At 43.2% G+C, this 14,203-nt stretch overlaps 1 protein-coding gene across 2 annotated transcripts; it reads right to left on the minus strand.

Moving 5' to 3' along the window:
* Positions 1-1,493: 1,493 nt before the first annotated feature.
* On the minus strand, positions 1,494-12,319 carry LOC118585972 (NADPH-dependent 3-keto-steroid reductase HSD3B3-like). Of its 2 annotated transcripts, XM_036191012.1 has the most exons (3): positions 12,175-12,319; positions 4,983-5,147; positions 1,494-2,305 (listed from the first exon to the last, which is right to left on the minus strand). In XM_036191012.1, the coding sequence occupies exons 1-3, from the start codon at positions 12,317-12,319 to the stop codon at positions 1,494-1,496; spliced, it is 1,122 nt and encodes a 373-aa protein (XP_036046905.1). The 2 variants fall into 2 exon arrangements, with proteins under 2 accessions (XP_036046905.1, XP_036046906.1); XM_036191013.1 differs by lacking the exon at positions 4,983-5,147.
* Between the last annotated feature and the right edge of the window lie 1,884 nt (positions 12,320-14,203).

Consider the following 14,203-nt stretch of genomic DNA (forward strand, 5'->3'; position numbering starts at 1 on the left):
GAAAATGGACCAGTGAATTCAGTGAGGGATTTAAATTGGTTGAAATCAAGAATGAAGATCCTTTCTCCTACCCCACCATCTTTTCCTTCTGAGCTAATGGAACAGGCTTGTGGAGGTGTTCTGTTTACCCGGGGCTCATGGACACTCACTCTGGACAAGACGCCTGGGATGTATGAGCTGCAGTCCTCAGCTGCCCACAACCCTGGAGCCAGGTGAGAGCTCTTAGGTGTGTCCTTGTGAGTGGTGCCTGAGCATCTCCCCTCCCTCTTACAGAGTGAATGCTGAAGGTACATCCTTCGTGAGTGTCCTCCCAAAGAACTGATGATGAGGAGTCAAAACAGAAACATGCAGTCAATTGTGGCTAGAAATCATCCTTGGAATTTACTTTTGTTCTCAGAAACAGGTGACTCTTCCTTTTATACCATACAACACTGTCCAGTGAGCCAGACTGGTGCTCTCTCGGCCTGGCATGGCAAAGGAAGCAGAACTGGCTGACAAAGGCAGAGCATCTACTTCCAGATGACCCCTTGCTGATGTGAAACCAAGTGGGCTTCCTGGGCTATCAATGGCCTGCTTGAAAATGGTGCTTGTTTTTCTCTCCTAATATTGTAGTAACCAGGAAAACACTCTTAGGTTTGGTTGGCTGTATAGAACTTCAGCATGGTCTTGTCTCCTGATGCTGTACAGGAGCTCAGTCCCAATCAATGTCATCCTACAAACATTAATTAATGTGGGGTGAGAAGGACGTATTGATGCTGGATGTGACTTTCCTGTTGCCTGTAATACCAAAAGGCAGGTGAGTTACTATGCAGTTGTGACAAGATACAGTTTTCTTTCCTCTGTACTGTGTCTCCACAGCTCCCTCGGGTTTATGATGTCTGGTTGAGTAGAAAAGGCCTCTTTCAACTGTGGGTTCTCCAGTTATTGACTATGTTACTGAATCAGAGTAAGATGCTGTCTGTGACCTGGTGATGCTGAACTGGGGCACTCCAGGTCAGTCATCTAGTCCGTGCTTGGGTCCACCTCTGTGGGAGTGACATTCTGTTTGTTCTGACTATGGCCTTAACTGGATATAGAAAGAAAAGCTGGAATTAAGACTGATCACAACAATTAGGCGTTCACCAGATTAGGCATGAAACCTTTTTTATTGTTCTTTTATGAGCTTCATGATGCAATGGGAATTTTCTCAGACAAACAATGCTTTGGGACTGTGAGAGGGGAAATGGAAACACTGATGAAATTCTAAGTTAAAGGAGGCAATGGGTAGTTCAGTCCCAGAAACTGAACCTTTGTTCATAGCAGCTGAAGCACAGCCTGTGTCTCTGGGCAAGTACTCAGGGCAAAAGTTTGGGACTGGCCAGTGACTGGTAAGGCTTTGTGACCTGAAGACAAGTTGGCCAGTATGTAAAAGGGAAGTGTAAAAGTTGGGTTGTGTCTTAGACCTTTTTTGGAGGATCTGACAACTTCAGTGTCAGGTCCCTGCCATGGTCACATCACTGAGACTTTGTGTTCAGTGTCCCCTTGTGCTGCTCCACTAGTGACCCAATCCACTGAGAAGTTTTCTCTCTGGCTTCCTCCCAGCTGACAAGTGGCTCATAGTCCAGATCTCGCTGAGCTTTCTTGTAGGAGAAGGTGAACACATTATTTGACATTGTGACCAAGCAGCGGTTAAAAGGAGGCCGGTAATTGTAGATTGGACGCAGCAGGAAGCTCACAGTTTCCAGCAGGAAGGCAAGCCAGTAGAGCATGGGCAGAGGAAGGCTCCAACTGGAATCAAGGCGGAGGCCCCAGTCCTTGCTCAGGGTGTAATGTAAATCAACAAAGCTTTGGTGAGGGGTTTCATCTGAGATGTAGTGGAACTGACCTTGGATGTTTGGTGCCTTGTTGGGGTCTTGTAGGCCCCTGGCTGCCAGAATGTGTGCCCAGGCTGCATTACTCACAAATACTGGGTTGATCACAGAGAATTTGGCAAAACTGTCAAGTATGCCATTATTCTTGAGTGCTCTATTCACTACATATGAAATGTGTTGGCTCCCTTCCCCATAGATGAATGGGAGTCTTAAGGCACAAGTATGCAAAGTGCCCCCATCTCTCAGGCTCCTCCCACTGGCTGCCAGCACTGCCTTCTCAGCCATCTTTTTGCTGTATGGGTATGGATGAGACCATCTGCTCTCATGATTCTCTTCCTCACATCCATTCTGGATGATCTCCTTGTAGGTGTTTGGTCCAGCCACAGCCACTGAGCTGCTGTAGATGAAGACTGGGACACTGGCATCCACACAAGCATCCAACAGGAGCTGAGTACCTGAGTATGGGAAGTTCACCATTACTGTTAGGAGAGAAGCTCAAGGGTCCACAGTTGAGTCAGATTCATTCCAACCTCAACCTCAATGGAAGGACTACTACAGATCTAAATACATTCTTACCTGATCTTGACACAAATTGCCATTCTATAGCCACAGAATAAGCCCTGAATTAAAAGAGGTGACATTTAGATTCTGGAAAACCAGGGATTTCTAGGATTTTGAGTTTATAGAGCTATCTCTCTCTTTTTCTGTTTCTCTCTCTCTCTCTCTGTCTCTCTGTCTCTGTTTGAATATAATTATTTCTCTTTTCAGTATCGGGATCACACCTAGGCTCCTCCACATGGTAGACTAGGCCCCTCTCACTGAGCCACTGCCCTGGTTAGCTTTCTGTTGCTGTGATAAACACATGACCAAAGCCACTTGGGGAGGGGACAGTTTCTATGGTTTCTATGTTCCCATGTCAGTGTGTCACTGAGGAAAGTCACCCAGGAACAAAGGCAGAGACCATGGAGGATGCTCTTTTTTTTTTTTTTTTTTTTTTTTGGTTTTTGGTTTTTCGAGACAGGGTTTCTCTGTGCAGCTTTGGGCCTTTCCTGGAACTGTCTGTGTAGACCACGCTGGTCTCGAACTCACAGATATCTGCCTGCCTGTGCCTCCTGAGTGCTGGGATTAAAGGCATGCACCACCACAGCCAAGCCCTCTTTACTTCTTTGCCTACCATGTGCTCATCTTATTTACCTGTATAACTAAGGACCACTGCTTAGGGGTGGCACATCCCACAATGAGTCAGGCCCTCCCATATCAATCACTGATCAAGAAAATAACCCATAGGTATAACCACTGGCCAATCTGATGGGAGTCATTCCTTAGATGAAGTTCCCTCTTTTCAAGTGACTACTATGAATCAAGCTGACAAAAATTAAAACCAGTATTTTTTATTCTGGAAAGTACTTCCCTAGATTTTTATTCTGGGAAATTATTCTTTTATGCTGTCTAGAAACTGACATCAATAAATTCCCATTATTTGAGTATGTTGCTCAGTGATTGAGCCTTAGCTTTTTGTGTAGGTTTGATCCCTGAATCAACAACAACAACAAATTCAAAATGTTCCTCCCCCAAATAAAAGCAAAGAGTCACTTATTTTAATGCATTTCTTTTCATTAAAGGAGGGCCAGTTTTTAATCCAAAAATTCAAGATACCATAGTCTCAGAAGTAGTTCAGAATTTACAGCATGCCAACTCAGTTATAGTATAGAGGCATGATGTACTTTCCTCATTTTACTTCATTTTATCTTTTTTTTTTAGAATGGAGTCTTGTTTCTATAGATTGGGCTCTAAGGTCTGATCTTCCTGACTCAGCCTCCTGAATGCTAGGATTACAGATGGGCACCACTATGTCTAGGCATGCAGTATACACTCATAATTAGACATTAAAGGCTGATTTTTTTTTTCTCGTTTAGTAAAGACTAATACAAAACTGAGAATCTGAGTATCCAAGTACCAACCTGCAAGGCAGGGTATGAGGGAAGTAACCATGTAGAACTAATAGGGATCCTTTGGAATTGGTAATGGCCATCCCCAAATAATTAGTTGATTTGGAAAAGGAGCCCAAGTCCCTAAATTTGGAGGTCACATGGAGGATACATGCCAGACCGGACCTTGGAAAACAGTGATACTAAGAAGACTCACTTTTGTTTAGGTGGGGGTCAGAGTGATCATATTTTGTGATAATGTCCTTTATTAAAGTATATTGCAAACCTACTTTTCTGAGTCACTAACCATTTAGGGATGGGGATCTCAGGAAGAGACTCTGTACCCTGCCTATGACCAGTCTTCAAGAGTGGACTAACACTGATCTGTAGAAATGACTTTTAGAAATTGGAAAACCATTGCTTTTAAGAAAACAAGTGCTGGATCATTCCTCCTGGCAGGCCCCTGTAGAATGGCTTTGATAGCTCTCTACAGAGGAAAGGTCAAGGTCTGGTACAGAGAGGCAGTGTGTGGGAGCCCAGCTAGGAGATAGAACACAGACAGAAACACAGGATAGCCTCAGGTGGGCCTGGATCATTATTCACCCCCCCTCCTGTCTCTTCTAAGGGGCTATTTATAGGAGTACCAAGGGGTGGAGCAAAACACCTCCTCCTAGCTCAGCCAAGTACAGACCCTTTCCAATCACCTGGTAACCACGCACATGGTCAAGCAATCCTCTAGAGCAGCTCTGTTGGGAAAAGCATGCTCAGATCTCACTAGAAAACCTTGTTGAGCTTCCACAACTCTCCATTATTTATAGAATAATGGGCCTGCCAGGTCCCTCAGATACACTGTCTTAGGTCGTTCCTGATTAATTTGATATACACACATTCAGGAAGCTGTCAGAAAGAAAGTGGCCCATCTTTGGTTACCAGCCCCGGCAGAAGCGGGTACAGAGCCTAACTTAACTCTAACCCAGGTCCCTATTAAGATCTTGCAAACATCCACAGAGATCTCCATAGCTGCCACACCTCCCAGTAAAGGAGTAGAGGATAAAAAGAGGGAATATCCATTTTGGAATAGGTCTAAGGTGATGACAGTAGTCTTAGCTGCACCAAGCATCTTTTCTAAATCAATACTCTTTCCTAACAGATGTCCAACAAAATTTTCATGAGATTATTTTCATTCTCTCCTGAGATACTGTACCTTTCAGGTTGATATCCAGGATGGTCTGTCTGGGAATGGCACCCAAGATGTCAAGGGAGGCAGCAGTGTGGATGACAACAGAGATGCCCTGGCAGGCTCTCCTCAGGCACTGGGCATCCAGAATGTCTCCCTTTAGCACTGCCACCTTGGCTTTTGTCTGCAGCTCTGAGGAACACAAAGCAGGTCATTGGGAAGCTCTCTGCACAGGATGGAAGTTTCCTGACACAGTATCAATGACCTAGGCCTTCAAGGGCAGCCAGAGTGAAGAGATCCTGGGGAGGAGGCCTTTCTACTGAAGGAACAGTAAATGCTCAACAATCAGAATGTTTCATTTGTAGGGAAGGAGGAAGCCTCAGTGTCCACTCCTCTCTTTGTAGAAAATGAATGTAAGCAGTGAGATGTGATTTGTGCTTTGTACATGAAAACAGGTTATGAGATTTCATACAGTGATTAAAGCAACCAGAGAGGTGATGGTAGTTAAATGTAAAAAGGGAGAATTAGGATTTAATTGATAGAGCATGGGGAATCACTTGCAGATTGAGACTGAAGGAGAAACAGGCAGAGTCCTGCCCTGGGAAGCTGTAACAGTGATGTCAGGTTGCTAATGGACAGGCATGAAGTCATAAGAGTAACCTGGGCAAGCAACAGGTTAATCAAATTGTGTCCTCCAGAGTTGCAGTGAGGAGGATCCAGAAGAGTGGGACACAAAGATGGAAAATTCAGCCCTGCCCCTGACAGGTCTTGATACTTTCTGAGTCTGGGATGAGCACAAATGAAGAACGAGCTCAATTACAGAGAGGAAACTGGAGCCCCAGTGAGAGAACTCAGAATGGGCTCCTATGATGGGTTTAGGTGAGCATTTCTTATTGGGTAGATACAGTGTAAATTAGACCACCTCCAAGGGACCATACTATATCCAGGGACAATAAATAGCTTCAGGTTCCTCTCAAATTTATAGGATGACACTAAAATCACAATGTCACCTAAATTAGTTCAGAAAACTGATTGTGTGGCACATGCAACCAGTATCTATACCCCACACTGGCTCGACATTCATAATTTACACATGACTTTATTGGTTTGCTATCTCCTTCCTCAACTATCTCATGAAGTTAGGATTCCTGTGTCCTTGGTATTGTTGGAGAAAGTGCAGAAAGCTCCAGGGACATGTCTAAGGACAAACATCTTCTAGTGAAGGCTCTATTGTCCCTCTGCCTCCATCCAATCCATTCCCACTTCTCTATGCACTCTAAGAGCAAGACTCATTCAGAATCAACTCCTTTGAGACATCATGTCAACTAAATTTGCAATGAATGCCAAAGAATACTTTGATAGAGGCAGAAGTAGAAATCCAGAGCTGGAGAAATCCTTCTTAGGACAGATTACAACCTCTCCTGAATATGTCTACTGTAGCCCCTCCTCTCCCCTGTCAGGGACCCCAAGAAGGCCTTGATGTAGACGATGATGGGGAAAGGCCTTCTGGGAAGGAGGCTGGTACCAGCATGTGAGTCTCTTTCTGTGTGATTTCTCCTCCACTCTTCTTAGTGGCTGGCTTTAGACAGACATGGTCAGAAGATTTGCTGTGACAGGGCAGGAGGAGCCCAGATGCAGGACCAAGTAGACTCACTCATCAGTTCTTTGTTGGATCCTGACATACCAGGAGGTGCCATCTTGGGTGCTTTGTGGTTGAACCATATCTCTCACCTTGTCCAAGACACCATGGACTTGGCAATTGTTCTTCACTGCCACATCATAGAGCTGTGAGCTGCAGCAGGAGATCCAGAGAGAAGCTACCACCCTCCAGCCTTTAAAAGGACAGAGGTTACCACCAGAACCCCCTGGACCCCTACCCTACTTTGTCTTATTTTAGTTGTAAGATCTTGAGGAAGTCAGTTAACATTGTTGCACCCAAAGTTCTATGATTCCAAAGACCATCAAGAGACCAATCTGAATGCAAAAACAAAGAGTCTTTTTTAATTCATGAGTTCAAACCCAGGTCCCTTTTCCATCCACTCAGCAGTGGAGTCAGAGGGACCTTAAGCAGTAACAGGATATGATTTTTATAGTGGTTAGCGTTGGGGGTCTAGGGGAGTTCCAAGTCTGTAGAGTCACAAGCTCAGGATTGGTGCTTACACCTGGTTGGAGATGCTTGGTTTGAACCGATTGCAGAGTTGCAGCTGCCAGGAAATTGCCATATTCTCTAGCAGTTTATGTCATGCATCTATAACATTTGCAGACCTACTTTCTTTGACCATTAGACATTCCATTTCTTATCTGCCGGAAACTTGCTCCCTCTGACAGCTATGGTATATAATCTGTCCTAACCTTTAGGTTATGGTAGGAAATGTCTGGAACTCATTTTTTTAAGTGACTCTTAATTGTCTGGGTCTAAGAGCAGCACATCATCTGATGAGTTTCCTGCTGGCCCCAGCCTAATCTTCTGGCAGGTTTCCCATGGCTTGCTGGCCCCTGTCTGATCCTTCTCTGAGATGGCTGCACCTGTCATCCTCTCAAACATCTGTGATGTCTCTTTGTCTATAAAGTCAGACACAAAATTTCTTTTGTTTTGGGATCTCATGAGGGTGGAGAAATAAGAAGTTTCCACCATTAAGATGTCTTTGAAAAAATAGGACACCAGGATTCTCTCCTCTTACTGAGAAAAGGGAGATTCAATTGAGAAAAATGCCTCCATATGATGAGGGTGTAAGGAGAGCCTGTAGGGCATTTTCATCATTAATGATTCATGTGGGAGGGCACAGCCCTTTGTGGGTGGTGCCATCTCTATGTTGTATAAGAAAGCAGGCTGAGCAAGCCATGAGAGCAAACCACTGAACCACATCCTTTCATGGCCCCTGCTTCAGCTCCTGCCTCCAAGTTCCTGCCCTGTTTAAGTCCCTGTCCTGATACCCTTTGGGTGATTACGAGTGATATGGAAGCATAAGCCAAATAAACACTTTCCTCACCAAGTTGTTTTTACTCATAGAGCTTCCTCACATCAACAGTAATAATTACTAAGATTCTTTAGGTTATTTATTTCTTCGTTTGCTCCGTTGGTGACAAGGTGTCTAAACTATTTGTAAGGAAGTTAAAATTATAAAACATGAGGCAGAAACTTTAGGTTTATGTATTTTGGCATTTTGTCGTATGTAGCAAAGGGAAATAAACTGAGTACGGAAGGGAAGTGTGACATGCTTTATACAGATTTATGAATATATATATATATATATAATGTGTCCAGCAGAAGGTAGAGATAGTTTTTTCTTTTTTATTTGTGTGTTTGTATCTCTAAAGATAATGATGGTTTCAAATTATAAAAGAGAGATAAGACCCAGAATGAAGGAGACAGTTGGACTAGTAGTGAATGGATAGAGAAAGCTGGAAAAGAATTTCAGAAAGGCACAGGACTTCTTTTAGGAGGCAGAGAGGTCCTCATGCCCACAGATGAGTGCTAGGGGAACCTGGAATGTTAGCACACAATGTTGTTCCTTCAAGGGAAGGAATGCATAACCAGTTGTCTGTCCAGAAGGCTGGGAGCAGATGTGCTTTCTAGTCTGGTCAACTTTGCACAGCCTGTGTGTCTGGAAATCACACTCAATCCTACCCCAGACCCATATCAAAGGTTGATTTTTCCAATATGTAGAACCCATCTTCAAGGAAGGCATCCCATATACTTTATGAAGAGTTTCCATGTTATCATGTCTGATACTTATTTAGCTTACTTTTTTCCTTAACATTTATGCATGTATGCTTTATTGTGCACATGAGACTGAGTTAATTATCACCAGGAAAATATTTCCTAAATTGTGCTGTGCTTAAATACACCAAAATTAAACCATTCAGTGTCAGACTCCAGAAACTGGAACAAACACCAGCTACTTAGTGGTATTGAACTGCCTTCTTGCCTCCCAGGGACCTTTACCCTGTAGGCATTGGTGCTCAAAGAGCCCCCTGATTTCTGGGACAGAGGCACATGAGATCAAACAGTATTGACTCTTGTAGATATAAACAGATATCAAAGAGTATTACCACCTGCATAACCTTTGATTCTCCATGTTCATATTGGGTAGTTTCCCCAATAAACAAAAAGCATAGGGTTCAATAATCAATACAGGGAAGAGCAAACCCAACAGAGGTTTCTTGCATCTGATCTTAATAGAGAACTGTGGGCCCTCCTGTACTTCTTCAGTAAAGCTGGGCCATCTAGATTCTGACATCTCCTGTGTCTTTAATTGTTTTGGTGATTTTTTTTGTCGTTTTGTAGTTTTTACCAAATACTTTAACATTTCATTTATTTTACAAACTAAAAATGTAATAGTTTTGATGTACTACTCACTTTAGGATTTCAGAAGCTCCTGGAAGTCCAAGGGCTCTACATGTTAGATCTGTATTTTCAAATATGCATTTATATATGTCTCAAGGTTATGTAAGATCTCCAGAGATCAACATGTTTGAATGTATGTTTTATTCTCAGTGTTCTTATAATATAACATTACTACATGTTCAAAAAATAAACAAATTAGTCTTTTTCTAATGCCTTTAGGGAAAAAAATGGAATTATATTTAAAATGTTATTCTGCCTCAAAACTATTATGCAAATGGAATTTTTTTTGTTCTTACTAGGTTTCTGTGTGTGTGTATGTGTGTGTGTGTGTGTGTGTGTGTGTGTGTGTGTGTGTGTGTGTGTGTGTTTTACTTTTAAAAGTGCTCTATTTCATTTACAAAAAACAGCCAAGGGAATTGTGTCTGGGTAAGGATCTGTGTGAGTTTACTATGTTCTGTGTATCTTGGTGATATCTCAGCTGTTACTGTTGCAACGATCTGCCTGGGCTGAGAATTTGCCTCTAGAATTTCTGTCCACTGAATCTGGTGTAATAATAGATATTAATAAGTCATTTTGTTATAAATAATATTAAAGTTTGTTTATGATATTAATGCTTCATTAAAAAACAGCTGGGAGTTGAGGATTTAGCTCAGTGGTAGAGCACTTGCCTAGCAAGTACACGGCCCTGGGTTCGATCCTCAGCTCAAAAAAAAACCAAACAGCTGAGGGTATTGAGCATGTTTAAAAATCTGTAACAAAAATTAAATTAAAACTTGTAATGCTAAATTAGAGCTGTTTAGGGAAACAACACATGGTTCTCCACCATCTTAACTAAACTAAGTGTAGTCAAGAGGCTGGCAGCCATCTTTGCTAGGGTTGGAGAAGAGTGAGGTCATATGACTTCATTGCCATCTTAACTAAAGGTGACTACTTGGAGTAGGTCTACCAAGGAGGCAACAACAGGTGTCCCAGATATTTTATATTAGGATGTATTTTTGTATGTTAATTCATGTCCTATCCTGAGAACAAGGTTTATGAAGGATAGATGTAAAACAATGCTAACTTAATGAGGCATTAAAGCAAGGAGTCATTCTTAAATCTGTCTGTGTTGGCCTGAACAGAACTTAGGTAGAGACCCATTACCAGACTCCTTACATTTTTCTCTTAGTAGCATATCTTGGCAGGGCCCACCAAATGTATGCACATCACACTTTTTGTTGGTTTGTTTGAAGACTTTCTGAATGGGCAAGGTTTGGAGTGAGAGACAGGAATGGGGTTTCTCAGACCATGCAGGGACCAGTTGGAAGTCCCAACTGAACAAGTCCCTTGCAAATGTTGCTTGTCAAAACTCTGAACACTGTTACTTTTAACACAACAATACTGGCCCAGTATCTTAAGATGCTAATCATTCCAAAAAAAATAGATAAAATTTAATTTGATGATGAATTCCAGGTAAGTGTAGCCCAAGAACTAACTTCTCAACCCCTTTGTACTCTAGTGCGTCTTAAAGTGCACAGACACTGAGTTGTGGTGGTTTGAATGAGAACAGGTCATATAATTGAATACTTGGGCCCAGTTGGTGGAAGGGTTAGGGCGTGTTGTCTTTTTGCAGACAGTGTGTCCCTGGAAATAGCCTCTGAGGATTAAAAAGACTTGCATCATTCCCAGTTAGTTCTCTCTCTTGGCTTGTGGGTCAAGACATGAGCTCTCAGCCATTGCTACAGTGCCATGCTGCCTGCTGGCTGTCCTGATCCCTGCCATGATAGTCATCAGCTCTAACTCTCTGAAAACTCTAAGTCCCCAACAATCTCTTTCTTCTATAAGTTGTTTTGGTCATGGTGTCTTATCCCAGCAATAGGAAAGTAACTAAGACTGGCCTCAATCACCTTCCTTCTTCATAGGACTGTATCAGACCACCCCCAGGTATTGGTTCATCTTGGGAAGGAAGCAACAATCAAAATCAAACTATAGGGTATCTGATAAGAGATTTTTATACAGGCCCTATCTGACAAAGCCAAGGGATGGATGGGTGAGATCCAAGCAAAGGGGTTGAATGAACTCTGGTGAGTATGGAGGAAGAGATGCATTCATAATGGCCTCACACTAGGAGCAAGGGTCCTTCACAAGCTACATCCACACAAGGATGTGAGAATGGAGCAGCTGGGAAATGACTACCAACCCAGTGCTTGCACTTAGCCTGGGTTTGGGGAGAGACAGCAGAAAAGCAGAAAGTACCTGTCCAGTAAGTCTGTAGACACTTCCTTTGAGGATGAAGGACAGAGAGGAGGAATGATGGGAAAGACATTGGAGGAATCCCCATGACACATATGAAGTGCACCTGGCCCTCAGTCTGCTTCTATCCTGTGTATACGCTCTCTAGTCCCCCTCTTCCTCTCCCTCTCTCTGCCTCCCTACCTGCTTCAGCAATTTACCTCTACATTGTAATCCCTTCCTGCTGTGAACTTCACTCTTCCCTAGTCTTAAATAAAAAGAATCTACAAAGCTGATTGGGAAGGTTCAAAGGAGGCAGGTTCCCACTGCTCAGGTTTCTAGTTTAATAATCTTTTGTTAGTGTTGGACAATATTGCTATGTCCAGAACATTTAAGACACAAAGGCTTCCAGCAAGGAGAAATCTGATCTGCAATGTCTAAATAAGAGAGTGGCATGAAAGCCCACTGTCTCCTCAAGGCCATATTCTCTAGTTCTGGGTCATCTAGAATCTACTTTTTCCAACTCTGCAGTACCTTTTTTGCTGTCTCAACTGTGATTACTCCTGCTGAGTTTCTTCAATGATCTATCTGTTTCTTACTTGGTGATAAGAAAGCCCTAACCACATCCAGTCTGTGTTCACCAGTTTCCAGATCACTTACTGGATAATTCCTCCCTGTGTTTTGGAGTGAAAGACCTGAACAAGGCCCTGATCTCCTGCAGCTCCTTCTCCTGAGCCAACAAGCGGATGATCCTCTGGCCTAGAAACCCTCCTGCTCCTGTCACCAGGCAGCTCCACTCCGGCATGGTCAACACAGGAAACAGATTTCTGTGGCCTCAGGTGTGATGTAATGTCACCCTGGGGAGGGATAGAAAGAGAGGTGCAATGGGTACAGAGTCATTGTGTTCTTACTCCAATGATATAGAAAAAGATGTCCTCAAAGTGGTTCTTGAACATTTCTCTCATAACATCACTTCCATGATTCCAAAATGTCTGGATCTTATTCAACAAACAAGCAAAAGTTCAGTTCTGCAGCAGGCACCAGATGTGCGACCTCTAAGTAAGGTCAGCTCTGACACTGAGACACTGTTAGATCCCACAGTGTCAGGCTGTGCCCCATGGTGTCCCTCTCACATGAGATGCCACTTCCAAGCCTCAGACTGTCTTACCTGTGTTTCTGAGAAAACGTGCACACTGAGGTCCTACAACCCCTCACTGCATATGGTTAGTTCCTGCAGCTCCTCTTGGATTTCAGGGAGCAAAGCTTACATCCATTAGTTTCTGTAGCACAAATCTTAAAAGATCTTATAATTAAAACAAACCCAGAGCCAGTATTGGGGTGAATGCTTAAAGTTCAAGAAGCAGAACAAGCCACAGCTAACCTCACCTTGCCAACTTCTCAGCTGATCCTGTTTGCTCAACTAGAAGCCTCTGAGTCCTCATCTGAATGGATCTTAGCTGAACTGCTGCTAAAAGCTTAAAAGATTAAAAAGAGCTCTAGTTTATGGTCCTCACGCCTTGTATACCATGGGCCTGGACTAATCCCTCTGGATACGGAAGATGGTTGTTTGGCTCTAAATGTTTGGGGGAAACCAATGCAGGGGATTGGAATCTGTCCCTGGTGCATGGGCAGGCTTTTGGGAGCCCAGTGCCTGTGATGTGATGCCTTGTGAAGCCTTGGTGCAGTGGGAAGTGGTTTGGACCTGCCTAGTGTCAGTGTGCTGGGCTCTTCTGACTCCCCATGGGAGAACTTTATATGGGGGATGTGGGGATGTGAAATGGCTTGGGAGGCAGGGCTGGGGGGTAGGAGGAAGGAAGAGATGGGATCTGTGGGTGGTATGTAGAGTGAGTAGAAAATTTCTTTTTTTCATTTTTCTTTATTAAGAAATGGTTCAGTGGTTGAGAGCACTTGTTACTCTTGCAGAGCACCCAGATTCAGTTCCCAGAGCCTACACAGAAGCTCTTCACTATCTGTAACTTCAGTTCCAAGGAATCTGAAAACCCTTTCTGACCTCTCTGCAGGCACCATGCAAGCATGTGCTATATATACATGTATGTGGGCAAAACATTCACATGCACTAAATAAATCTTAGAAAACTGTGATAAAACACCATGACCAAAGCTATTTACAGAAGGAGGGGTTCATTGGAGTTTATGATTCCAGAAGTTTGAGTCCATCACCATCATGATGGGGAAGTGTTGCAGCAAATCCAAGGACCAGCTGAGAGCTCACATCTAGAGATCTGAACAGGAAGTGCAGTGAGTACACTGAAAATAACACATGGCTTTTGAAAGTTCCAAGCCCTCCCCCAGTGACATAGTTAACATTTCTAAACCTACACAAACAGTATCACTACCTGGGAGCCAAGTATTCAGATGCCTAAGAATATGAGGGATGAGATTTGGGTGGGGCTCTAATTCAAACTACCACATTCTGCCTCTTCCTCTCTGGCCTCTCCAAAGTCTTATGGCTGTATCATAATGAAAACAAGGGCATTTAGTATCACTTCAAAAGTCCCCATAGACACTCACAGTCTTGGTCTGTTTTTAAACCTCAAAGTCCAAAGACTCTTGTCAGACAAATGGCAATATCTTACCTACAAACTCCCGTAAAAGCAAATTATATACTTCTCATACACAATGGCAAGAACATACATTACTATTACAATTGGGAGGAATAGGGGCATAGT

Source organism: Onychomys torridus, chromosome 6, assembly GCF_903995425.1.
Source record: "Onychomys torridus chromosome 6, mOncTor1.1, whole genome shotgun sequence".
Lineage (NCBI taxonomy): Eukaryota > Metazoa > Chordata > Mammalia > Rodentia > Cricetidae > Onychomys > Onychomys torridus.